The 26,423-nt window shown below is 50.1% G+C and overlaps 1 protein-coding gene across 1 annotated transcript in view; it reads left to right on the top strand.

The window, feature by feature from the left end:
- Positions 1-516: 516 nt before the first annotated feature.
- Positions 517-26,423, top strand: part of TMPRSS5 (transmembrane serine protease 5) — a 31,621-nt gene continuing 5,714 nt past the window's right edge. The window contains exons 1-2 of the mRNA XM_042780020.1: positions 517-841; positions 993-1,188. Of these exons, the coding sequence (XP_042635954.1) occupies positions 517-841; positions 993-1,188 (521 nt within the window). The remainder of the gene's footprint in view (positions 842-992; positions 1,189-26,423) is intronic.

Raw genomic sequence — 26,423 nt, forward strand, 5'->3', positions numbered from 1 at the left:
GGGATTTGGGAAGCGGCTGATGGAGTTCAGGGGATGGGGAAGAGAAATGGCTGATGGAGTTCAGGGGATAGAGAAGAGAAGCGGCTGATGGAGTTCAGGGATTGGGGGAGCGGCTGACGGATGTTCAGGGGATGGGGAAGAGAAGCGGCTGATGGAGTTCAGGGGATGGGGGAGCGACTGATGGAATTTCAGGGGATGGGGAAGCGGCTGATGGAAGTTCAAGAGATGGGGAAGCAGCTGATGGAGTTTAGGGGATGGGGGAGCGGCTGCTGGAATTCAGGGGATGGAGAAGCGGCTGCTGGAGTTCAGGAGCTCGGGAAGCAGCTGCTGGAGTTCAGGGGATGCAGAAGAGAAGCGGCTGCTGGAGTTCAGGAGCTCGGGAAGCGGCTGCTGGAGTTCAGGGGATGGAGAAGAGAAGCGGCTGCTGGAGTTCAGGAGCTCGGGAAGCAGCTGCTGGAGTTCAGGGGATGCAGAAGAGAAGCGGCTGCTGGAGTTCAGGGGATGGGGGAGCGGCTGATGGATGTTCAGGCGCTCGGGAAGCGGCTGCTGGAAGTTCAGGGGATGGAGAAGCGGTTGCTGGAGTTCAGGGGCTCGGGAAGCGGCTGCTGGAGTTCAGGGGATGCAGAAGAGAAGCGGCTGCCGGAGTTCAGGGGCCGGGGAGCGGCGGAGCTGCGGTGCCGGGGCCGGGCTCCCCCGCAGCAATTCTCTGTCCATCTCCTTCAGCACAGCGCCGGCTGGCGAGGCAGCAGCTCCGTCTCCATCTCCCGGAGCCCAGGCTTGGCTAGCGGCCGAGCAGAGCCGCCCCTTCCTCCCACGGACACGTCCCAACAACCTGTTTCCAGTCCGGCTCCTCTCGCCGGGCGCGGGGTGCGAATTCCCGCAGCGCTTCCCTGGCTGCTGCCGCCGCTGCTGCTGCGGGGAGCGGAGGGGAGGGGAGGGAAGGGGAGGGGGCCAGGTTTCCTCCCCCGAATCCCACGGACTCACCCCGGCAGGGATGGGGGCGGCTCCAGCCCCGGAGATGCGGCACCGGCACCGGGACAGCGACGGGCGGAGCGCGGGGCCGGGCGGGCTCGGCCGCTCCCAGCGCAGCCGGAGACAGGAGCCAGATGGGTTCCCACCCCCTGGAACCCCTCGGGGGGGGAGCAGCCCTTCCCTGAGGGCTGCCCTGCCCCGGGCAGGCACTCCCAGGTGAGCGCCGGGGAGGCTCGGACAGGGATGCTCGGACAGAAATTCTCGGACAGGGATGCTCGGACAGGGATGCTCGGACAGAAATTCTCTGTCAGGGATGCTCGGACAGGGATGCTCTGCCGGGAGTTTCTCTGTCAGAGATGCTCTGCCGGGGTTTCTCGGGCAGGGATGCTCGGTCAGGCTTTCTCTGTTAGGGTTTCTCTGATAGGGATGCTCAGTCAGGGATGCTCGGTCCGGGTTTCTCGGTCAGGAATTCTCGGTCAGAGATGCTCGGGGAGGCTTTCTCTGTCAGGCTTTCTCTGCCAGGGATGCTCTGCCGGGATTTCTCTGTCAGAGATGCTCGGTCAGGGTTTCTCAGTCAGGAATTCTCGGTCAGAGATGCTCGGGGAGGCTTTCTCTGTCAGGGTTTCTCTGTCAGAGATGCTCGGACAGGGATGCTCGGACAGGGATGCTCGGTCAGGCTTTCTCTGCCAGGGATGCTCTGCCGGGATTTCTCTGTCAGAGATGCTCGGTCAGGGTTTCTCAGTCAGGAATTCTCGGTCAGAGATGCTCGATCAGAGTTTCTCTGTCAGGCTTTCTCTGTCAGAGATGCTCGGACAGGCTTTCTCTGTCAGGCTTTCTCTACCAGGGATGCACGGGCAGGGTTTCTCAGTCAGGAATTCTCTGTCAGGCTTTCTCTACCAGGGTTTCTCTGCCAGGGTTTCTGTGCCAGGGATGCTCGGTCAGGGTTTCTCAGTCAGGAATTCTCTGTCAGGGTTTCTGTACCAGGGATGCTGGGTCAGGGTTTCTCAGTCAGGAATTCTCTGTCAGGGTTTCTCTGCCAGGGTTTCTGTGCCAGGGATGCTCCCCGCGCTCCCGAGCTCTCGCACCCTCTGCGCTCCAAGGTCAGCGCTGTCCCCGCGAGTGCCGAGCTGTGCGCACGGCAGGGACAGGGGAGCGGCCCCAGCACCTAAAGCAGCGATTTCTGTGTGAGGGAGCGGCAGGAGGAGTCACTGCCGCTGTTATCCGCTCCCAAACCCGCGGTGTGAGCAGCAGGGCACCGCGTCCTGCCCACCCCAGCACGCCCTGGGGATTTGCTGAAAACCCGGCTGGAATCTCAGCGGTGCTCCTTGTTTAAACACTCCCTGTGCTGCTAAAGAGATCTCTTTGCAATTCAAACACCGAGAGAAACCATTTCCTGAAAGTGTGGCTGCTGTTGCAATATTTTAATGGTTTAATATCCCTAACACCAGCTCACTTCCAGAGCATTAGCAGTCCCTAATCTGAAGGGTGTTTCCTAAGAAAGTTCGTTTCCCCCCACCCCCCAGTAATGACTCAAAACCTTTCCTGAATGTATTTTTCTATTACCAAACAGCCCTAGACAAGGAGAGAACAAGGTGAACCCATCTCTGTGGTGAGGCTTTAAAGAAATTCAGTTTCTGGGGGGTTTTCTCCAAACGGGTGGATCTCAAATGCTGCACGGTGGAACCCTGAATGTCCTGGGATGTTTCATTCCCGAATTGCTGTGAGCACACTCTTGACCTTCTGAGTCATCCTCGGTCCTAAAGCCAGGCTGAATTCTCCTGAACTTTCCAAGTGTCACTGCAACAATTTCCTTTTTATCTGATTTATGTGAGTTTTGCAGTGCCAAGGGAGCCAAATGAGCTTAGCACAGAACAATTATTTCTTCTGGAAAGCAGAACAGCAAAAGCTCTCATACACTTTGCTTGCCTCGAAATAAATATATTTATTTAATGGATAGTTATTTAAAGACTTCCTTGAGAGGTTTAGACTTTTTCTGAGGCCAAGAAGAATCTGTCCTCTCCTTGACTCCTCGGGCTTCCAGTTGTATCACAAGATTATTTTCCATCCAGCCATCCATAAGAAAATCAACTCCAATGTGAGTCAGGAAAAGAGCAATTTAATAACTGAGAATTGAGAGAGGTGTTTAATGGACGAGCTCTGAGTCTCACTGAGTCTTTGCCATCTGCCTCAGCCTTCTGATTTACAGCGTTTAACTGCTTGTAAAACTCATCTCTGGGTGGGTTTTTTTCAGTCCTACTAAAGAAAAGGAGCATTTCTTCTTTCCCTGGAAAACGATGGATTAAAATAATGGCTGCTACAAATCACACCGGCCTTTGCCAGAAATGCACCTTGTCTCTGTGATGGGAAGGGCTGGGAAAAACTGCAGGAGGCTTTAATCAGGTGGTGGAGATGTCCTTAGGAAGTTTAAAGTGAGATTCATTTCCCTTGCATCTCGTATCAAGGATTTCAGTAAATGCCCTGGAGTCAGATGAGTCACGGGAGAAAATAACAAGAAAAACTGATGGACAAAAGCAAACCAGCCCTGAACCCGAAGCCAAAACAAAATGAAAATTCAAACCCATAAGGTTCTTCTCATAAAGAGCAAAACCTTTGCTTTTCAGGGCTTTTCTGGCTCGTGGAGCGCTGCTCCTGGGGCAAACATTGGCAAATATCCTGAGTGTTCTGTATTTCCTGACCCTGTGTTCTGGTTTTGCTCCTGTAGCAGCAGACTCAGAGCAGCACAGGCAGTGCAAGGAGATCAGGTGCACAGAAAAAGGGAAATGCCAGTGGGATGTCAGCCCCTGACAAGGAGATAATTCGTTATTTTGCTGTTCTGTCACAGCTGCTGGTGTGGAGAGCTTTGAGGAGAGCGCTGGGGTCTCGGTTTGATCTCTCTGATGTGAGGAGCATTTGGCCACAAACGTTTTCACACCTCTGGGATCAGGCAGAGATTTTTTAAGGGCCAGTCCTGAGCTGTGGAATGAACTCCCCTGCATGTTCATCACAGCTTTGCTGCTTTCTGTGCCAGGCCTGTCACCAACATTCAATAAACACCAAAACGAGGAAGATTTTCAGAGCAAACCGCTCCGGTTTGCACTCAGCTCCTCCTCCTGTATGAACAAACCCACCCAAACCCTTGAACGCTGATTAACTGGTACAAGTGCATCACACACCCCCTTAAATATTGCTCAGGTATTACAGAAAGTGAAAACAGCCACAAAAGCAGCTCAGAACGGTGCAGAGCTCGCCCACAGGAGCAGGGTGCTGTTAACCCATGGGAGGGGAACTCAACACCAGCTCCCAAACCCCAGGGTCAGTGCAGCAGAGCAGGAGAGGGAGGAAAATGCAGCAATAAACCCAGGATGTCCAACCTTCCTCTGCAGCAGCCACAGCCCACCCCAAACTGAGCACCTGAGATGCTGAATCCCACTCAGGGCTGAAAATACAAATCCAATCCCCAGTTAGAGCCCAGCTCCTCTCCAGTAAAGCACAGAGCCAGGGCTGAGCTGGATCCTCAGAGCTCCCCTCCCACCCTGAGCTCCCTCCCAGCTGCTGCACACCCAGTCGTGCCACCTCGATGACAAAGATCTCAATTAGCATCCCTTGCAGATGTTCCCTGCCAGGGCAGGCCTGGCTCTGGCTCTGGGATAAAGGAGCTGCAGCTCAGCAAGGCACATGAGTCACAGAGAGCTCCTGAACCGGAGTGCTCTGTGCTTTTCTCATCTCTTCTGCCACAACAGGCAGCACCCCCAGCCTGCTGGGCACACTCAGGGTGTGCAGGGTGGCTCAGCAGAGATTTGGGGAATTTGGGGCAGAATTGGCTCTGGGGGGTGACTGTCCCCCTGTGCCCTGCCCTGGGGTGTGACACCCCCTCAGTCCTGCCAGGGGAAGCACCCAGGGCTGGTTTTTGATTGCTTGGTGCTCAATCCAGCACTGGGAGATGCAGGCTCTGGACACAGGTGTGGTTTGAGCCCGTCAGGAAATGTCCCAGGAAATGTGCTGAGCTTTTCCTGGAGCCACTGACTCATCAGGGGGAGAAGCAGCAGGAGCTGAGGGCACAGCTCGTGCAGGCTCCAGTGAAATGTGTCCCCAGATAAGAAAATTGCCATTTCTGGGTGCCTGAGCTGCAGGGAGAGGTTCCTGGAGTGTGCAGCCCTGCTGCAGCCCCTGTGGGACAGGCAGCTGTGGAATCACCAGGTTTCACCCCGTTCTGGGAGGGTTTGGTGCCCAGAGCTGCTCCATCCCCTGTGCCTTGGAGCAATCTGTTCACACAGCTCTGGGATTGACTGAACCAGCCCATTCCAAGTGCAGGAAATCAATAGTCTTGGGGGTGAGAATTCTTCAGAAGCCAGGATGGGTATTGATATCTCTGGGAAGGAAATGAATTCTCCTCTCTTGCATATTGCCAGGGATGGGCCAGGAGGATGCTGTTACTCCATGGATCAATAATGTCAATAGTGGGCTCAAAATATTTGGTTTTTTCCAAATAATTACCAGAAGGTTCTAATCTGAGAGGGAAGGCTGGAAAAGGGATGTGTCCTACCCGTGCCTCTGATTTCCTGGGGAGCTTTGGGCACATTTTGGCTTTTCTTTGGACAGTCATGGGTGTGGAGCTGACAAATATTTGCTGTTTTTTAATCAATTGCCGTTTCTCACGGTTGCTTTTATGCTCTGAATTGTTCTGTGCAGTCCCCACAGACCTGCCTGGGGAAATGCTGTCAGTGCACATTCAAACAGAACCAAATTGTGTTTGTGAAAGCATGGCTGAGCTCTCAGGAGAGCAAACCCAGGTGGGAGCAGAGCCAGGAGCGATCTGTGAAGGCGAAGAAGGAATTTTTTGGGGGTGAGGGGCTGGGATGGGCACACTGGGGTGGCAGAGCACACATTCCCTTCTCAGAGCAGCTTTTTGGAGACTGAAAAACTCTTTTCATTTCCTTGCTGTGGACAAGGATAAAAGATGTGCTGCTGAAAGGGATTCCATGGGATCCTTTGTTTTCCCCAAATGCAATATTTTGCAGGACAGATAAGGACGAGAGGAGGAGGATTTCAAAGCACCTGGAAAGCACAGGTTATTAATTCTGATTCAACTCCAGAAAATCCAGCAGCTCGCTGTTCCAGCACCCATGGGGGCTGTCAGAGCTGGCTCACTGGGGAAGCACAGAAATTGGGCTCTGATGGCCCCCAAATACCTGAGTGTCCCAAATCCTGGGTCCTACCCAGGTTATTTAAAAGGCAGAAGGAGATGAGTGCTCTGTTCTCTCCATCTCTTTGTCTCTCTGCTAACAAAGGCCCTTGGGATCCTGGAGCGCTGGCAATCAGCTTGGAAACCTCACCTGGATTGCAAGAGCCTCTCCTCTGCCTTTTCTGAGCTGTTTTTCCCTTGTTATTTTTGCACAGCTCGGTAGCAGTGAAGACGTGTAATTAGAGTTAATTGTGATTGCAGCAGCATCTCTGACTTCAGGGTGCTCCTGGCTCCGAGGGAATATTTGGGGCTGTCCCCACATCCCCAGAGCAGGGAGTTTGTCCTGCTGTGCCTGGTCCCAGGGGGTGGCACTGTCACCTCCTGCAGGTACATTCAGTTTTCTGTTGGTTTTGGGGGCTGCTGTGGCAGATCCCTGGTGCTGAGCAATGCTCCAGCTGTGATTTCCCCTCCCCAATGCTCTGAGAAATGATCAAACACTCCTGGAACATCTCCCAGCCAAACACTCACCCAGAGCTGACTCCTGCCCTTCCTGGGACCCAGAACCCTCTGGGAATTTTGCCTCTGGGATTTCAGAAGGAGCTGCAATAAATAACCTGCCTGCCTTTCTGGGGGGAAAAAATTCATTTTAACACCATCCAAAAATCCCTAATTGGCATCACTGTGAGCTGCCAGTGGACAGCCCACGGTGCTTTGCCCTGCTGTGCTGATGAGGATTTAATTGCTGGATTTTGGGGCAGCACAAATCCCAAATTCCAGCCCCACCCTCACTGTCCTGGGCTGGAATTCTTCTGTGAGATGAGAAAGAGAAGAGAGGAGGGGAACAGATGGGCTCACACACAGAGTGCAGGGATGCCAAACACCCTGGGAGCAGCAGAACTGGGGATGTGGGGAGCTCAGAGCTGGGGAAAGGCGGCTTCTCAATGAGCCAGGGAGGCTGCACTGCTCAGGATTAGTGAAAACCCCAGGGACAGCCACCCACGGGCCAGGCTGCTGCTGCTGCAGGCTGAGACAGCCTGAGTGTCTGACAGCAGCTCAGCCCCTGCACAGGGGATTTTGGGGTGCTGAGAGGGAATTTCCCTGTTTCACACCATTAATTTGGGATGTAAAGTGAATTTTTGGGGTGCTGAGAAGGAATTTTGGGGTGCTGAGAGGGAATTTTGGGGTTCTGAGAGGGAATTTCCCTGTTTCACACCATGAATTTGGGATGTAAAGTGAATTTTTGGGGTGCTGAGAGGGAATTTTCCTGTTTCACACCCTGAATTTGGGATGCAAAGGGAATTTTTGGGCTTCTCTGAAGGAATTTACCTGGTGCACACAGGAAATTTGGGCTACAAAAGGAATTTTTGGTGTTCTGAGAGGGAATTTTCCTGTTTCACACCCCAAATTTGGGCTACAAAAGGCATTTTTGGGGTTCTGTGAGGGATGTTACCAGTCTCACACCCTGAATTTGGGTTGTAAATGGAATTTTTGGTGTTCTGAGAGGGAATTTTTCTGTTTCACACCCCGAATTTGGGATGCAAAGGGCATTTTTGGGGTTCTGAGAGGGAATTTTCCTGTCTCACACCCTGAATTTGGGCTGTAAATGGAATTTTTGGGTTTCTGTGAGGGAATTTTCCTGTTTCACACCCTGAATTTGGGCTGTAAATGGAATTTTTGGTGTTCTGTGAGGGAATTTTCCTGTTTCACACCCCGAATTTGGGCTACAAAACACATTTTTGGGGTTCTGTGAGGGAATTTTCCTGTTTCACACCCTGAATTTGGGATGCAAAGGGCATTTTTGGGTTTCCCTGAGAGCTCTCCATGCTGCTGCATGAAGGATATTCCCCCTCACCCTGCCCAGCCCTTAATTGCTGCCGTTTATTTCCCCCAAAACGCCTCTTTAGCTCTTTCTCCGAGGCACAGCCAGCCCAAAGCCGGGTGTTAATCACCAGGATTAATGATTATTGCTGCAGGAACGCTTTGGGAAGGAAACCAGCCCTGCCTGGCTCTTTGGGGATCAATGGTCAAGGACTTTAGGGGAAAAGCTGCTTGAGCAGGATCCTGCTCCCTTCCTGCTGCTCCGCTCCCAGATGTGCATCCAGATGTGCTCAGCTCACCCAGCCGAGCATCCCAGGCCTTTTCTGCAGCACAAAACCCTTCCCCAGCCCGTGGCTTTTCCATGGAGGGCTCTTTCCTGCCTCTTTTTCTGAAATGAGATTCACGAGCTACCTGGATCCTCTTTGCAGTTCGGGAAATAATTACTTTACGCAATATAATTTGCTTAAAACCATGACAGTTTTAACTATAGTTTAAGGCTAAATGACTGCTCAGCAAGACAGCTGGTAGAATTCACCCTGTAATAAGACTGCAGCAATGTAAACAAGCCCAGCCCATTTAGGGCTTTGAGTTAATATAGACGTCAAATACTCTCAATATCTCTAAATTTCCCAAACCATCAGGCATCTCCCTCCTTTGTAAACGTGTTTGTAATTGATCTCATCCTTTATCACCTAAACGCACAGAGAATGTCTGTCCTCAATCCATAGAATTGATTATGTTTGGACATAAATTAAATTAACCTCGGAGGAAACATCGTCTGGTTTGTTTTAGCACCACAGGCACAGGGAATGAGCAGCTCCTGCTGCAGCTCAGCTGGAGGGATTCCAGGCCAGGCTCCTTCTCCAAAGGAATGTGGCTTTTTCCAAAGAAAACACAGCCTGAAGCAGCCCAAAATGACAGTCCTTAATTTTATTATAAAACATGCCTTGGGGATTTTCCCTCTGCTCTGAGGAGCTCTTTGCAGGATCTGTGCTTTGCTTGATTTTGTGATTTTATCTGAATTTATTTCCTCATGCTCAGGAACCTGGAGAACTCCAGCTGGGTAAGACTCACCACCAAACCAGGTTTAGGTGACAGGCTGAATTTTTCCTCTCAAACACTGACAATTTGAACAAAATCAGGCTCAGGACTTGCTAAAACCCTGCTATTCACCCCAAATTCTCGTTTTGAGCTCTTGTGAGAGTCAGAACCAGCCTAGTGGGCAGGTGAAAATTTTTATTATAGAGAATTATTATTATTTATAGAGAAGCTGAGTCATATTGCTGAAAATGAACCCCTCTGCAGCTCCCCAGCAGGCTGAGCAAAGCCAAACCACCCAAGTGCCCTGCCAGGCATCTCTGGGGGCTGCTGTCCTCTCCTGCTCAGTTAATAACCTCCATCCAATTGCAATTACGGCGATAAAGCTCCAAACTCGTTTGCAGCCGCTCGAGTTGCGGTGATTTATTGTTGGGTAATTATCTTGCCGCAGTCTTGGGGATGGAATAATCGCCCTGATTTGCATAATCAAGGCTTGGGAGTCTTTAGAGCAGGGCTCTCAGCAGATGGCCCTGGTGTGTGTGCTGGGAGCCCTCGGATTTTATGGCTCGCCTTGCATCCCGTCCTGTGTCTCTTTGCCTATAGCAAAAGTTGGCTCTTTCACTAATTGAGTGTAATTTACATTAATGTACAGAGTTCTGTCTGTCAGCCTGCTGGAGGCAGAGCCAGCCCTGGCCCACCTGTGGGGCTGAACAGGAGCTGGGACAGGCAGGATTTCATAAAACCTGGAATATCAGGAGGATTTTGTTTGAGGAGGACCTTAAAAATCATCTCATTCCAATTTCCACCATCCCAGGCAGGATTTCATAAAAACCTGGAATATCAGGAGGATTTTGCTTGGGGAAAATCTTAAAAATCATCTCATTCCAATTTCCACCATCCCAGGCAGGATTTCATAAAAACCTGGAATATCAGAAGGATTTTACTTGGGGAAAATCTTAAAAATCATCTAATTCCAATTTCCACCAGCCCAGGCTGCTCCAACAGAGCTGGTAATCACACAGCAGGATGGTTTCCCCCTTTAAATCAAATAATTCCCCCAAACCTCCCTAAATCACAGCTCTGGTGCCACAGGGGCAATCTGGATGTGCTCTTGTGAAGGACCAGGATCCATAAAACCTGAGAGCTTTCCTCTGGAAATGTGATTTCTGAGTGCAGGGTTGCAGCTTGTCATTCGATTCAAAAGCACACATGGGGGAAAAAAAAGGCTTGGAATTGTGTTTCAAACCGAAATTTTGACTTGACATTTCTGAGCCCTGTAACTCTGTGCCTTAAAAATGACACCAGCACTTTTCATCTGCCTTTAACGTCGGTTTTATACCAATAATTACCAGCACCGTGTAATTAGCTGAGTGTTCTGAAGCTCTGCCTGTCATCACAGAATTGGGGCTGTTCCTGTGGAAGGGTGAACGTTCATGGGCTCTGGTTTTGCCTGAACTCTGAGTTTTCCATCCCAGGTCCACCAGCTGGTTGGTAAAACCATCACACACGAGGCAGGAATCAATAGCAATCCCAAAGAGTCTCATCAGGGCTGTTTCATCTTCACGATTTTATGCAGGATGGACAGAAGGAAGGCTAGGTTAGAAAATTCAAAATTCAAACTCCTCCACTTTAGATGTTTAGCTGCAGTGCAGATTTTTGATTTCAGCTCCATTGCAGAAATGTCTGTGCCCATGACCTCCCTGAATTCACCTCTGACTCCAACCCAGCTGGGTTCATCTCCTGATGCTCCCAAATTGCCACAGAGCAGCAGGAATTCCTCGTTGCTGCACTTCTGTGCCCTCACCCTGCAGGGTGCAATGAGGGCTGTGCTCTCAGAGGAAATTACCATCGGACCTGGGTAATTCTGGGCAATAAATGGGGGGAGAGGAACAAAACAGGCAAACAAGGGCAGGGCTTGACACAGAGGTGATGTCAATCCACTGCTTTTGACCCAAACTGGAGTGAGAATTGAATTCCCAAGTGTTCAGCTCTTCCTCTAACACCGATCCTCAAAGGGTTTTGTTCTGGGGGGAGAAAGCACAAACTGCTTTTTTTTTTTTTTTTTAAACAAGTTTAATTTTTAATTACGCTTCTAATTAGGGAGGGAAACTGTCACAGAAATGACATCTTTTGAGTTGTCACACGCAGGAAGGTGAGCTTGGCACTCGGTTTTCTATTGTTAGCTGCTCTCCTTGGAACTGGGATGGCTTTTTATCCATGGGGCATTTCGTTGTGCTAGTGCAGCCTGGGAAAAGTCAGTCAGGCTCTGGGGGTGCTCTGAGGGTTGGGAAATTCCAAGTAAATTTCATAAATTTTTCCCTTTTTTTCCACCACTTGTTTCATCCTTGAGGAGAGAAAAGCTTCTGACTGTGGATTTGTGTTTGAGAACCTTTTCCAGTGGAAATCTCCCAATAACCAGCGTGTGCATGGGGAGAGCGGGCTGGGCTTGGATTTGCAGCGTTTTCCTCTTGCCAGGGCAGCCCCGAAGGGGTTACAGGGCTGGGATGCTCATCCCTGGCCGTGCTCTGGGAATCTGTGCAAAGTTCAGCAGCCTCACCTGTGTTTGCCCAGAGCTCACCTGCTGCGCTCTGCGCTCCCGCAGGAGCCTCTCCAATAAAAGCACCAAAGGTCATTGCTGAATTCCTGATGAGCAGCCCCTGCCCAGGGGACAGCAGCTGACCCGGGGCTCTGGCAGCCCCAGACCTGGTTTTTCCCCAAGTTCTGCCGAAACTCCCGGTTAAACAGTAAAACCCAGCTCGTTTAGGGGGATAAAACATCCTCTCAAGGGCGTTCCAGCTCGGTAATTCCTCCATTTCCAGCACAGGGCTGTTTCAGGAGTTGGTAAATCGGGTTTAAAAGGCAAATTGACACTTGGAGATTATCTCCACTCTGGTTTTTTCCTTTCGTTTTGAATTCATTTCAGGATGTATCGCTGCTGCAATCAGAATCCTTATTAAAAAAGAGCGGGGCTGAGCTGCTAATTCCACAGAGCCATTCTGCAGCTCGCAGCTCGCTTGTAATTCAGATTCAATCAGCAAATAAATATGATAACAGGCTGCTGTTTATTGAACCAACAGGCAGGGAAGCTCTGTCTTTAGGAGCTGCTGGCAAAGCTGTGGGATTTGGCACGGCTCTGCTGAATTCAGGATCCTTTAGCAGGGAATTTCCTGCCTGTCCCCTCTTGTGCTGCCTCTTTCCACTTCATGAACCAACCCCCACCTCTGCTTTTTTCTGTCGCTGTCCTGAGCCCATCCTGGCTGTCAGACATCATCGATTCCAGTATTGATCCCCATTCCAGCATGATTTCCAAAGAGTGCTCCCAGCGTGGCTGACCCAGGAGCAGAACTGTGGCAAACAGGGGTGTGTGGCCAGCAAATCCAGAGGGGCTGGAATTGCCTCAGTGATGCCACAATTTGCACAAGATGCCCTATTCCCACTTTCCTTGCATTAAAATTTACCCTTTAAAATATTTGCATTAAAATATTGCAGCAAGAAGAGGCCATGGGGGCTGGACGAGGCGGGTCCCAGGCTCTGTGGGTACGGGTGGCAGAGCTGAATTTGGCATGTCCCTCTCAGAGCAGAGCTCTAAGGCAGCTTTCTCAGACCCCTCTGGCTCAGCATCCCCCTGCACAGTGTTCATTAAGGCGCTGATGGGTTCATTAGGATTGCCCGGCTCATTTCCAGCCGTCGCGGATGGCTCGCGGCGCTCTCCTGCAGATGTTACCAAGAAAATACAAAACTGCCCAGCAAAAGGCAGACCTAGCCATGGGAAATGCTGGTCTGTGGGATGTGGCGCTGAACCCCAGGACTGCTGGGGCAGGGAAAGCTTTTCCTTCATTTCCCAGCTGTGTCCTGAAGCAGAGACGTCGCTCTCTCTTCAACATCTTCCAATTTTCCAACCCATTCCAGAGCAAGACTTTACATTCCATGCAGAGCTCATTCCTCAGCTTCCACAATTCCTCAGCTTCCACAATTCCCATTTCCCACTTGCTCCTGGACATTTGCTTGCATGTTGTTGAATAAGAGTTGTTTCTTTTTCTCCAGTTGACTTTCCAACACCAGGGGGGGAAAATAAAGAGATTTAGGGCAGGATGGGAAGGGAACTAATCACTTCAGACCTAATTAGCAAGGGGCTCTCACAGGGGTGTCCTCCCCGGGTAATTGCTGCTCATTTCAAGCTCTGGAAAGACAAAATAGTTTTAGGGAGATGATTCCATTCCCTGCAAAATCCTGCCCCAGTGTTCGAGTGGGGAGGGTGGAAAGGAGGGATTTGCCAAGGGTTCTTTAAAAGTGTTTCATTGAACAGATTTCCCCCAGTGTGGTTTGGGATTTGCCTCCAGCACCTCCTTTCTGTGCTCACTGTGCAGATGCTGCAGCCTCTGGTGCCACAAACCCATTTTCTTCTGGAATATCCCAGAATTATCACCAGGCCCACCCTCCAAACACCCAACAGAGGCAATTTCAAAGCCGTGCAATGTCAGTTTAACTCAGCCACCAGCAGCATCCAAACCACTCCTGTTTATTTACCTCTCTAAGTGGCTTTAAAACATTGAATTTGTGCTTTTTTCCCCCTGCAGAGCAGCCCCAGCAGTGTGAGAGCTGCACAAGGCATGTGTGCTCCTGCAGCTCATGACTCCAGCACTGTGAGTGACTTGTTCTGTTAGCATGATAAACACATGCTGGAGAGGAACAGCACTAATTATGACCCTGTCACCTTCATCAGCTCCCCACTAATTGTTTTGGCTTTTTTTAATCTCAGCGCTTGGAGATGAAACATGATGTTTGGTTCTGCAAAGGAGTTGAAAAGAAAAGAGAAGAAAGAATTGCATTTTAAAATAGAAGCATCAGGTAGATCTTTCTGTTGGATTTGAAATTCAAATGACAGAAATTATAACTTTTTTGTGTGTTATTAAAATAAGGCATGGGAGGTTTTTAGAGGACTTTTCTGGCACTGCCCAGATCGAGTCTCAGTCCAGGGCTTCGCTTTGGATGTGCTCTCATGGTGCTCCCAGCCCAGGGTTCTCTGTGTCACAGCACAATAAAACTTCCCTGAATCTCTCCAGGTGTTGCCAGACAGCTCAGAAACCTCCTCAGTGATAAAGCTCTTCCTCATTTTTTGAGGATAAAGGGTGATATCTCCTTATTATGGGCTCTGTGGATCTTGGGAGTGCTGGGCAAAAAATATCAGTGCAAGGCAAAAAATATCAGTGCAGTGTGAAAAATATCAGTGCAGGGCAAAAAATATCAGTGCAGGGCAAAAAAATATCAGTGCTGGGTAAAAAATATCAGTGCAAGGTTAAAAATATCAGTGCTGGGTAAAAAATATCAGTGCAAGGCAAAAAATATCAATGCAAGGCAAAAAATATCAGTGCAGGGCAAAAAAGTATCAGTGCTGGGCAAAAAATATCAATGCAGGGCAAAAAATATCATGCAGGGCAAAAAAATATCAGTGCTGGGTAAAAAATATCAGTGCAAGGTAAAAAATATCAGTGCAGGGCAAAAAATATCATGCAGGGCAAAAAAGTATCAGTGCAAGGTAAAAAATATCAGTGCAGGGCAAGGCTCAGCCCACCCCTGGGAGATTTGGTGTGGAAAACAACTTAGTTGGGGTGTCCAGGCTTGGTACAAACAAATCCATGGAAAATCAGCTGAGGAAATGAAGGCAAATACATAAGTATGAACTAAAGACAAAATTGTGACCAGTCCAGGGTCTGGTTTCCCTGCTGCTCAGTAATTTTAATTTTCACAGACAGCCTGTGAAAGGAAATTGGCTGGGTTAGAGAGCTCAGGGTTGTTCAGGTGTGCAGTTTCTGTTCCACCACATGTTCATAACCAACAGCAAATGTCCAGGTCTGCTGGGCTGGGCTGTGCAAGCACCTCGTGCTGCTCCCTGTGGATGATCCAATTCCTCCCAAGCCATCTTCCCCTCCCCTGGAACTTGCTATAACAGATAAGGTCTCCTAGATACCAAGGTTGAGCCAAATTCCTTAAGAATTTGGTCACTCTCTAACACTTTGGAAGAGAATTGGTTAGAAATTAGTCTGTGTAATTGATCAGTTCACCTTTAGAACTTCTCACTTAGATTGGATGCTGTTCTTTGTATAAACTTTTATTGGCTGTAGTTTGAATCCCCCCTGAACTTATAAATATCGCTGTGTGCCCTTTGTTCTGAGAGAATCCTGCCTGACCACCCTTGGCATGAAATAAACTCTTGTGGAACTCATCAAGTAAGGCCTCAGGTCTTTCTCTGCTGGCGAAATGTGAGCTTTGTGAGAGACTGCTAAATGTTAGCACTCTCTGGTAAATACCACCAGGGACCAAAAGGAAAGCCACAGGTCCCTTCTGGAACATCTCCCCTTCAGGAAGGATGGAGGGCAGGGAGTGTGGACAGCAGCAGAACTGAGTCCTTCCCCATCCATCCCACTCTGCACAGCCTGGGGATGAGGGGCACAAAGGTGCTGTGTGAATTATGGAGTCAGAGGATAATTTGGGATGGAAAAAATCCGATAAATAAATAAATAAATCCAATTCCACCCCTTCCACTGGCCCAGGCTGCTCCATCCAGCCCGGAGTGTTGCTGTGTCAGACCAAAGCTGGCTGGTTTGGGCTGTCCAAAGGAAGGCCAGGCTGCTGGCCAGGAACTGGGAGCTGCTGTGGATGTGGAGGGAGCATCAGCTCCCCCCGAGCCGAGCCGGGGCTGGGAGGCAGAGCCATGAATAAACATGATTTGCTCTGCGACTGACGCACGGCAATCAAAGGCAAGCTCGTTTAGAGTTTGAAATCCGGACTTTAATTGCCAGCCCACGTTTACCTGGCTGTGTAGGCAGGAGGGAGAACTCTTCACCCAGCTGCATGGGGATCTGGCTCTTGGCAGGGGAGGAATTGCTGGGAGCTCTTTTCATCTCCAGCTCAAAGCACAAGGACTGTCCTTCCTCTTGCTTGGCACACAGAGGGCATTAGATAAAGAAAAGACCCTTTACATCTGCAAAGTAATTAAACAGCAGCCATCCCCAGCTCTCAGGATTGTGGAGGGATGTTTATCTTGGGCATTTTATTTCTCAGCTTGAAAACATTCTGATTATCCGGGGTAATCCAGGAGTGGGGAAAGGAAACTTTCACGGGTTTCTGGCTAATCCAGCCCCAACTGACAAACACCAAAAGCAAAGTTCCAGCAGGGCATTTTCCAGGGATCAGGGAGTTGTTTTCACACAGCCTGGTTGGATGCAGCTGCAGTAAATGAGAAAAATGCTTTTGCTCTGCAATATTTTTAGTAAAATCGATCCTCGCTCTCGACAAAGATCAAAGAAATCGAATCGGGATGGGGAGACCTGGAGCCCTGTGGGCTCAGATTAATTCAATTCCCCTCATTCCCCTGGCACTGCATCCCCTGGGAGAGCAGCCTGCAGCTCTGTAGCCTCATTAACCAGCTGACAGCAGCCCAGTCCATATTTCCTATAACTTCTTTTTCATTGCCTTTGGCGGCCGAGCAAACCGACTGTCCCTGATGGATTTGCCAAGAACAAATCCATGACTGTGACCCTGGCCAAGCCCAGCTCGGTGCCCTGGGCTGGGAATCCATCTAGAGGAGCAGCAGATATTCTGTGATTTCAGGTCTCAGCACAGCTTTCACACCCACCCTGGCAGGGATGTTTGGGGTTTTGGCCAAACTTTCTGCCCCTCTCTGGGATCACATCTGGGTGTTCTCTCAGGTAGCACTGACCTTCCTTCCCCCTCACTGGGCTTGGGCTGGCCAAGCTTTAGGACCAACATTAATTCTGAAGTCACAGATGAATGTCTGAGCTGTTGATCCCTATAAAATAACTCCTCATAGCTACTAATACTACAGTGATTAAAAAATCGACTTTTAAAAAGGCAAAAACTGTTTAGTCACAACCTGGACTTTTTTTCTCCTTGCGTTCTTGCTGATTTTTAGGCAAATGATCTGAGCTGCCTGTTCTCCCAGCTTGCTTCCCTCTCCCTGCTGGCTCCTGGCAGATTGCTGTGGATCAGTTCAGCACCACAGGCGAGCCTTGGGGAGGAGAGGGGAAGATTAATTGACGACTTTATTTCTTCTCTTTTCATTTGATCAGCCAAGTGGGAGAGGTGGGCCGTGAATCAGAGCCCCCAGGCTGGGTTTGTGTCAGGTCCAGGATGATTTTGGAGCAAACAGCCCATCCATCAGAGCTCCTGTGCCATCCCCAGCCAGGCAGGAGCAGCTCTGAGGGAACAGGGAAGGGCCAGGGGTCAGGAGTGGCTCGGCAGGGATGGGGACAGGTCTGGGGGAAGTTCTGCAAGGGGCAGCAGCAGCTGGAGCCAGACGAGCCAAACTCCACGGCCAGACTGAGCTGGGTGCAGTAAATCAGAGGGAGAGCATCAGAGAGATGAGCTGTGCCTGCAGGAAAGCTGGAAAATCCCAGAGCTGCGAGTGACCAAACACAGAAAGCTTTTCCTGCTCCCCAGCCTGCCAGGGAGCTTCATCAACCACAATCACTGCCCTGGAACCACAGCTCCGTGCAGCTCTGCCCCTCCCAGGCTGCTGCAGAGCCCAGGTCCCTTGTGCAGGTCCCCATCAGAGCCCCCACGTCCCCCTGGTGCAGCAGTGGCTTCCAGAGCCCAGTGCAGCCTGAAATCAGAACCCTGAACCATCCCCCTCGTTCCTCCCTCAGTGCTGGTGGTTTCTTTGTGCTTTTTGGGGTTTTATCCCCATCCCATTTCCACCAGGAAACATCCCCTGGTGCTCCCTGCAGGTCAGGGGCAGTGAGGAGCTTCCCTGGCCTCATTAACCTGCAATTAGTCACCAACCCTTAACAAAGCTCCTGCCTGGGGCTGGAGATCTCCAAGGACTTTCAAGTGGAGGAGCCCCTGTGTTCTGTGTCCACTCCAGTGCTGCTAAAGGTTTGTTTTAAACATTTATTTTTATTGGAGAGCCCAGCCCAGTGGGGATTAGCCCAGACTGACTGCAGCCCAGAGTAGACAACGATAAATTCTCACCGTGGTGTGAAGCGGCAGGGGACACAGGGAGGATGTGACACACACATCACAGATTTCTCTGATTTCCCTTTAATGTGTTGAAGAATTTAATCTGTTTCCAAATGAGTTCCACTGCCATCATCCCGTTAAATTTCTTTTTTAATTGGTTAAATCTTCATGATTTTTTTCCCCTCAGGTTTTCCTGCCAACACACAGATCCACGTACAACAAGGTTTTAGTTTTCTGTGATAATGGCCCAGAAAATTCTGTTTAAATATGAATATCCCAGCTGAGAGGATGCCAGGAAGGGTCAGGCTGGAAGGGACCCCTGGTCCCTGCTCACCCCAGAGCACAGATTGTGCCCAGCAGGCTCTGGGATATCTCCAGCCAGGGAGATTTGATGGAATTTGAAAGGAATGAGCCTTGGGGACAGAACAACTCAGCCCAAGTCACGTTTGGTGCATTAGCAGCACCAGGAATCCCAAATTGCACAGAGCAGTGGCACAACTGGGAGCACAGGTGTGTTTGTGTGATTGTGAGCACAGAGAGTGGCTGGGTGGGATTGGGTGTGGGATAGAGAATTTGTGTGGGGGATAGAACATTTGTGTGTGGAACAGAGCTTTTGTGTGAGTAATAGAACATTCCTGTGTGCAATAGAGCATTCCTGTGTGTAATAGATAATTTGTGTGAGTAATAGAACATTCCTGTGTGCAGTAGTACATTTGTGTGTGCAACAGAACATTCCTGTGTGCAATAGAACGTTCCTGTGTGTAATAGAACATTTATGTGTGGAATAGAACATTTATGTGTGGAATAGAATATTCCTGTATATAATAGAACATTCCTGTGTGCAGTAGAACATTCCTGTGTGGGATAGAACATCCCTGTGTATAATAGAACATTTGTGTGTGCAGTAGAACATTTCTGTGTGGGATAGAACATCCCTGTGTGCAATAGAACATTCCTGTATATAATAGAACATTTCTGTGTGCCATAGAACATTCCTGTTTTGGATAGAACATTCCTGTGTGCAGTAGAACATTCCTGTGTGCCATAGAACATTCCTGTATATAATAGAACATTTATGTGTGCCATAGAACATTCCTGTGTGCCATAGAACATTCCTGTGTGCAATAGAATATTCCTGTATATAATAGAACATTTATGTGTGCCATAGAACATTCCTGTGTGCAGTAGAACGTTTCTGTGTGCAATAGAACGTTCCTGTATATAATAGAACATTTCTGTATATAATAGAACATTTCTGTGTATAATAGAACATTCCTGTGTTCAGTAAAACGTTCCTGTGTGGGACAGAGCACCCTGCAAGCAGAGCAGGGTCGGTGCCTCTGTCTCAGCAGTTCCCCACTCATCCCCCTGGCCTGGCTGCTCCCACCCTGCCCGTGTCCCCTGCCCATCCCCAGCTCTGCTCAGGGTTTTCCCTCTGCAAGGCCCTGTCAGGAGTTGCTCTGTGTCTCTCTCCCTGTGATGAGTGGGGATTCTCCCCAGGATTGTCTCTGTCCCCATTTCCAGCTTTACCCAACAGGACAGATTTGCTGCTCTGCCTTGTTGCTGTGTCCAGGCTGGGAGAAAACAAACCCAGGACACCCAGCCCGTGGGAAAACAAACCCAGGACACCCAGCCCGTGAGAAAACAAACCCAGGACACCCAGCCCGTGAGAAAACAAACCCAGGACACCCAGCCCATGAGAGGAGCCCAGAGAGCTCCAGAAACAGCAACTAATGGGCTGGAAACTGCAGCCAGACACTGCCAAGCTCCGGATAAAATCATTTCCCATAAACAAGGGCTCTGCCACAAGGGCTCCAAATCCCACGCAGAGAGAACTTGAGAAGACTTTTTTTTTAAACCTTTTTTGCTCAGTTTAACTCCTCCCCAGCACTTTGGTAGCGGTGACATGGAGACAAGAAGTGTTTTATGTCTTGGAAAGCACTCACATCCTCCCTCACCTCCCTGCTCTGTCCACAGAGCTCCAGCCCCATTACACAGACGATTTATGGCTGTGCTGCTCAGCTTTAGGCTGCCAGCAACTTCGGGAGGGTTATTTGTCCTTAAGTACTTGTAATTCTTCCTCTGCAGGAGCATAATCAGTCATTATCAGCGGCAGTTTCAGACTCTAATCATAAAGCTGTTATTTCTGCTTAATCCTAACCTTGCTAAGTATTAATTTGATGTTTAATCCCCCTGGTATCTGGCAATATTGGCCTGTTATTATTGTTGTTGTTGCTGTTGTTGATGTGACAGTGAAAAATCAACACTGTAGGAGCCATATCCTTAATTATTTACCATTTATTTGCCAGGTCTCAGCTGCTGTCTCGCCACCCTGAGTGCTGCAGTGTCACCCCGAAGTGTCCCACATGTGTGAAAGGCACAGGTGACACTTTGGGGAAGGAGGGGACAGGCACACACCACACTCACTCTGCTCTCTCAGTCCCTCCACCACCCTTGAAAAAATAAAATAAACGCGCTAAGCTTTCAAACATGAGGTGACAACGGATCAAACACTGCACACCTCACCCGGAGAGAAGTGACAAAGTGACAGAGGGACTGCAGGATTATCAGGAGTGCCCCAGTTAACAGTGATGACCTGCTGGGATCAGTGGAGACGATTCCCAAGCACAGCTCAAGGGAGGGAGCTCCAGCAGCTCCTGCAGGCTGGGTTTGCCCAGGAATCTGTCCTAAACCTGAGCCTAAAAGGTTCTTGTTTGGTGCATGATGCTCTGTGCAGCTTGGCAAAGCGATGTGAGGGCAGAGCTGAGCAAAAATCCATCCCCAAAATCCATCCCAGGGACCTTTTGGGAGCTGCTGCTCCATCCCTGCCCCTCAGCATCCCCTCAGCCTCTCTGCTGCTGCTGGAGAATTCCAGCCCTGCCTCTCTTTTTCACTGCCACAATAAAATCAACGCAGGGAATGCACGTGGGGACCTTCACATTTATCTGTGCAGTAAAACTGCACATTTATTTTCACTGTAAATCTGTATTTTCTACCTGAGGCCGAGGGAGAGCAACCGTGCTCTGCTCTCCCTGCTGGGCAGCAATTCCTGTTTTGTTTTGGTTTTGGTTTTTTTTGGCACAAGGAGGTGACAATGGTGATGCCACACGTGCCCAGGAGCACACCCGAGCTGGACAGGGAAACCAGAATTCACCAGATCCCTTAGGATGAATTATTGCAGCCTTTGTTCTGTGCCTTGCATGGGAGGGAAGAAAAAGCCCTCGCTCCCAGCACTCCCCAAATTCCCAATGTAAAACTTTGAAAGCTTAATCATATTCTTTTCACGAAGCCTTATGGTTTATATATATTTGGGTTTTTGTTACTCTTTTGTATTCACCCTTTTCGCTGTCAATTTAAGCTTAACATTATTAAAATTGCTCTGGCTCGCTCTGCTTAAAATTCTGCAGTTCCAGGATTTTTTGGGAAGAATTGCTAAGTCAAACGCTTTCTCCTATTCCGTGTTTGTCTTTAATGACTCATTAGATCATCACCTCTGAAATGAGGAAGCAATAAACCGGCTCTGAGGAAAGCCTGGCAGCTTTGCAGGCTCAGGGCTGTGCTTTTGGGAGCTGGGCTTTTTTTGGGACACAAATCCCCTCCCGAAGGGGCTCCTGAGGAGATGCCAAAGGGCACAGCGGGTTAAAACCATCATCCTGCTGCAGGAAAGGGCAGAATTCCGGGGATAAATCAGCACTAGAGCCTCTCCACCTTGCCCGGGAGGGATCAAATTTGACTTTTAAAGGGAAAACCGGAGAGCAGCAAAGCGCTGGGAAGGCAGCGCTGGTGTCAGCACCATGGGCGCAGAAATCCGGGCGAGCTGGGCCTTTTGACCTCCTGGAAATGTCTTTTTAAATTATTTATTATTTTATTTATTTTTCCCAGAGGGTGGCAGGAGCAGCATCCCTGGAACAGCAGAGGCTGGGGGCACACGCCAAACCCCAAAAATCTTTGTTCACTGCTTCTCTCGCTTCCACAGCCGCTGAAAAACCCTCCCCACGATGAGCACAGCCCCGGACCCTGCAGGACCGGGTACCCAAGGGCTGCCCAAATTCCTCCTGCCCCCAAAATCCCGCAGAAGGAGCCGCTCCCCGCTGCGTTTGTGCGCACAGAGAGCGGGGTTTTTGCCTCCCTTGCCTGCAAACACTGACTCATCACCTCGCACACGAGAAAAGCAGAAAAATTTCCCCGGCGTTGGGGAAAATGGTGTTTTCTTCCAGGAGCGGAGCATCTCTGTGATGCCGGGCTGAGAAATCCGAGCTGCGGGCTGAAGCACAGCAACTTTGTTCAGTGCTGTGCTCGGGGTGATTTATTGGCAAATTTAAAAAAAAAAAAAAAAATTTACTGCTGGAAAAGACAATTAATGACTTAGAAACTTCAGCCAGTTCACTGCATGCGTGTCAGCGTGGCAGCTTTGTGCTTTACGGCTATGCTGAGAGTTGTGCAACTCTGTGGTTCAAAAATTAAAAAAGGAGAAGAGAAGAGAAGAGAAGAGAAGAGAAGAGAAGAGAAGAGAAGAGAAGAGAAGAGAAGAGAAGAGAAGAGAAGAGAAGAGAAGAGAAGAGAAGAGAAGAGAAGAGAAGAGAAGAGAAGAGAAGAGAAGAGAAGAGAAGAGAAGAGAAGAGAAGAGAAGAGAAGAGAAGAGAAGAGAAGAGATTTGGGTTGCCAGGACCTCCTAAAATCTGTGGCTATTTTTGAGTCACAGAGGGCAGCTCTGTTAAGCCAAGCCCCTTGTTAGCACCACACAAAAGCTCTGCTGGGCCACGAGCGGTGACACAATCCCGAGGGCTCAGGGTCGTGTTCTCCCATTCAGTCACTTCCTAAATTAAATCCCTTTTATTTTTTTCCCTTTTTCCAGCCGGCTGCTTTGCAAACCTGAGCATCCCCGAGCTGCAGGAAGCTGCAAAGGAAGGCTGTGATTCCTAAACTGCTGCAGAAATGAAACAGAAAGAGAAAAGTGGAATTTTTCTCTTTTTTTTTTTTTTTCAAGTTTTAGGTGATCCTTCAGGAAAATATCAAGGCCACTGCTTTAAAGTGCTGAGGAGCTCCCCTGTGTGAATTTATGGGAGGAAATAAATAAGAAATGTGGAGGAAATAAATAAGGAATCTGAAGGAAAGGCTATTTTGAACTTTTACTGCCCTAAAGGCCGTGCCTTGCAGCATTGCTGCTGGTAAACGCTGGCACGAGGAGTTATTTCTCTGTCAGGATGCATTAAAGATGTTTCACTTTGCAGCCTGCAGAAATGCAGAGAATTCCAGGTGGGAAGGGAGATCCTGGTGCTGAAGGAGGGTTCTGGGTGATGAGGGAGAGCTGCTTGGGCAATCCTGAAGTGATTTCTCTTTAACAAAATCTATATTTTCTAATCGCTTTTCATAACTTTGCAATTACAGGCAGCGTATTTATTTACATAAGTGGTGGCTGTAATTGCAGAGAATGAAAACGTGCAATTATTTAATTAGGATCCATAATGAGGCTGTGTGAGGGAGCTGGGAGGCTTTTGGTGAGCAGCACTGGCCAAGACTTTGTGTCGTGGAGGAAAGTCAGGACACGGGAGGATTAAAACAGGAAAATACTGCTGGGGAAACCTTGATTTCTGTCCTGGGGTTTAGAAAATCTCACTCGAATATCCCAAAGCCTGGCAGGAATATCCTGGATGCTTTTCCTTGCTGAGCTGAGCAGTGACAGATTTCCAGGGAATGCTGGCAGCTGAACTGCCCAGGACAGCGGAGGCTGCCCGTGAGCACACAGATTTTATTTTATCTTATCTTTATTTTATTGGGTGTTTAGCAGCCTCTAAAGAGCACCCAGAGCCCCCAGATATTCACAGGTGGATAACTTCTGTCAGGACGTGAGTACAGCTCTGTTTGATAGCTCACAGAGCCCCAGCCCTGCCAGGGACGTGTCCCCAGGAAGGTTCTCCAGAAAGAATCAGGCAGGGAAAATCCTGCTGCCCCTGGCGTGGATTTCAGTGCCCCCTCCAGGAGCAGGGATTGAAAAGAAAAATTTAAAAATCCAACCCAGCACCAGTTTTACTGCTGGGGTGAAATCCTGGGCGAAGCAGCCCTGGAGGAGAGCAGGGCAGGGGCTCAGGGGGAGCTGCTGGAAATGCAGAGGAGCAGCTGATGGGAGGGAAGCTCTGTGCAGCAGGTTCAGGGTTCGAGAGCTGCTGGAAATGCAGCTCAGGAGCATCCTGAGAGCAGAGAGTAGCTGATGATGGGGGGAAGCTCTGTGCAGCAGGCTCAGGGTTCAAGAGCTGCTGGAAATGCAGAGGAGCAGCTGATGGGGGGAAGCTCCGTGCAGCAGGCTCAGGGCTCAGGGCTCAGGGAGAGCTGCTGGAAATGCAGAGGAGCAGCTGATGGGGTGGAAGCTCCGTGCAGCAGGCTCAGGGTTCGAGAGCTGCTGGAAATGCAGCCCAGGAGCATCCTGAGAGCAGAGAGTAGCTGATGGGGGGAAGCTCTGTGCAACAGGCTCAGGGCTGTGCTGCTGGGTTTGCTGAGGCTGGAATGCTCCCTGCAGAGGGTGGCACCTCAAGGCTGGCACATATCTGGGTTCCCCCTCAGCCCTCTCAGGGAGGATGGCTGGGTTTCCCCTTGGGGCTGCTCAGTGTCTGGGAACCCGCGGGTTCCAGGGCTGGGGTTCTGCTGGGATTTTGGCTCTGAGGATGGAGGGGCTGGGCAGAGCAGCTCCAGCACACGGTGATGCTGCAGGGACCTGCCAGCCCTGGTGACATCAGCTGTGACTTCATCCGGGCTGCCAGCGAGGGCGAGTGGCCGCCGTGTGTCACAGCCCTGTCTGGGCTGGGTGTGCAGTGACCCCCCTGCAGCTCAAAGCTCTGCTCTCAGAGCAGGGAGTGAGGCGACAACAAAGCAGAAATGTCACCCAAACTCCTGGAAAACCTTTTCCTTTTCCATTCCTGGAATTTCGGTCCTCAGCATCTTGTGAGGGCAAAGGTTCAGCTGGCAAGTGACAAATAAACTGCTTGGGAATGGGAGAAAAAAGAGCAGAACATTAATTTCTCTATAACAATTATTCTTCTTTGACTCATTCTGAGAATAAATCCCTCGGGATATCTTTGTGCTGGAACATGATACAGAGAATGGAAACATTTCATCCCTGACATCCTTAAGCTCTCTATTTATTGGGTGATGGATGAGAATCCCGGGCCCTGCCCTCTCCTGGCTGTCCTGCTCTGCAGAAACACGAACAGAGGGGCATCAAACCCCTACCTGTCACCTGTGATGGGAGAAGGTGACAATGCCCTGCTCAGGACGGCCACTGAGGTGTCCCCATCACAGCATCAGGGGTCGAGACATTTGTCCTGGCTCCTCTGGGGCAGGAGAGCAGCAGTGTGCCCATCCCCTGGCTCTGGGCAGGTTGGCACCATCCCTGCAGGGAATTGCCTCGGAATTGTCTCTGCTTCACACGGTGCCAGCTGCTTTTTAAACAAATTATTGGATCAGGTTATAGCAGTTATGGATCAGTTATAGTGCCTCCATTCAATTCCTTGCAGGGAGAAACCAGTTTTCCTGAAATTGCCTTCTCCAGAGTCATTAGCCAGCAGATTGCCTGGGGAGGGAGGCTGGAGCAGGAGAACGCAGGAGCTGTGCCCAGGTGGGGACCCTGGGGATGTGTCTGTGCTGGACTCACACCCCACAGCTGTTCATGCCCTGTTAAAGGCTCTGAACTCCCTTCCCTCCCCAGGAGGAAGCTTTGCTGCTGCTCCCCTTCCCAGCGGAATTTGGGGAGCGCTCTCCCCCCATCCCTGCTCTCACTCAGGCTGGATGCAAACACTGATCTGCTCGGAGTTTGGGAACCAGCGTGACTCGGAGCACAGGCTGGGGCTGTGTCCTGGCTTTTGAACCCGTTCCTGATGAATCCTTTAGGGATCAGCCCCATTCCTCCCTTCCCCTGCTCGCTCTGCTGCGGGGAAGGTGTTTGTGTTTTGCTGGCTGTGCTCACACCTCTGTTATAATTTTTCATCTTTTTTAACTCTGAACAGGTTGAGTTTCTGGCGGATTCTGGGAGGGGAGAGCGGTCCAGCAGCAGCCCCGGGCTGGGAGCAGCAGCCAGGTGAGCCCCTGCCCTCCTGGGTGCCCAGCAGGGCTGTCCGAGGATGCTCGGGCTGGGCTCTGCCCAAGGATGCTCGGGCTGGGCTCTGTGCCTGCTCCCTCCTTTCCCACTGCTCCAGCACCACCTACAGTCCTGCCCAGGATGCTCCGGAGCCTCAGGGTGCAGGAAAAGGCCAGACACAGAGCCCTGGGGATATTTGCAGCCTTTCTAAACTCTAAATGAGATGGGGGCTTGGAGAAAAAAATCCAACCCAACCCAAACCCCGCTGTTTTACAGCAGTTCCCTGGCACAGGGTGGGTTTGTGCCACAGCACTCCTGGTGCTGCTCAGAGAGCACAAACCCCCACCTGAACCTGCAGCACATGAA

The sequence above is a fragment of the Catharus ustulatus genome, chromosome 28, assembly GCF_009819885.2.
Source record: "Catharus ustulatus isolate bCatUst1 chromosome 28, bCatUst1.pri.v2, whole genome shotgun sequence".
Classification (NCBI taxonomy): Eukaryota; Metazoa; Chordata; class Aves; order Passeriformes; family Turdidae; genus Catharus; species Catharus ustulatus.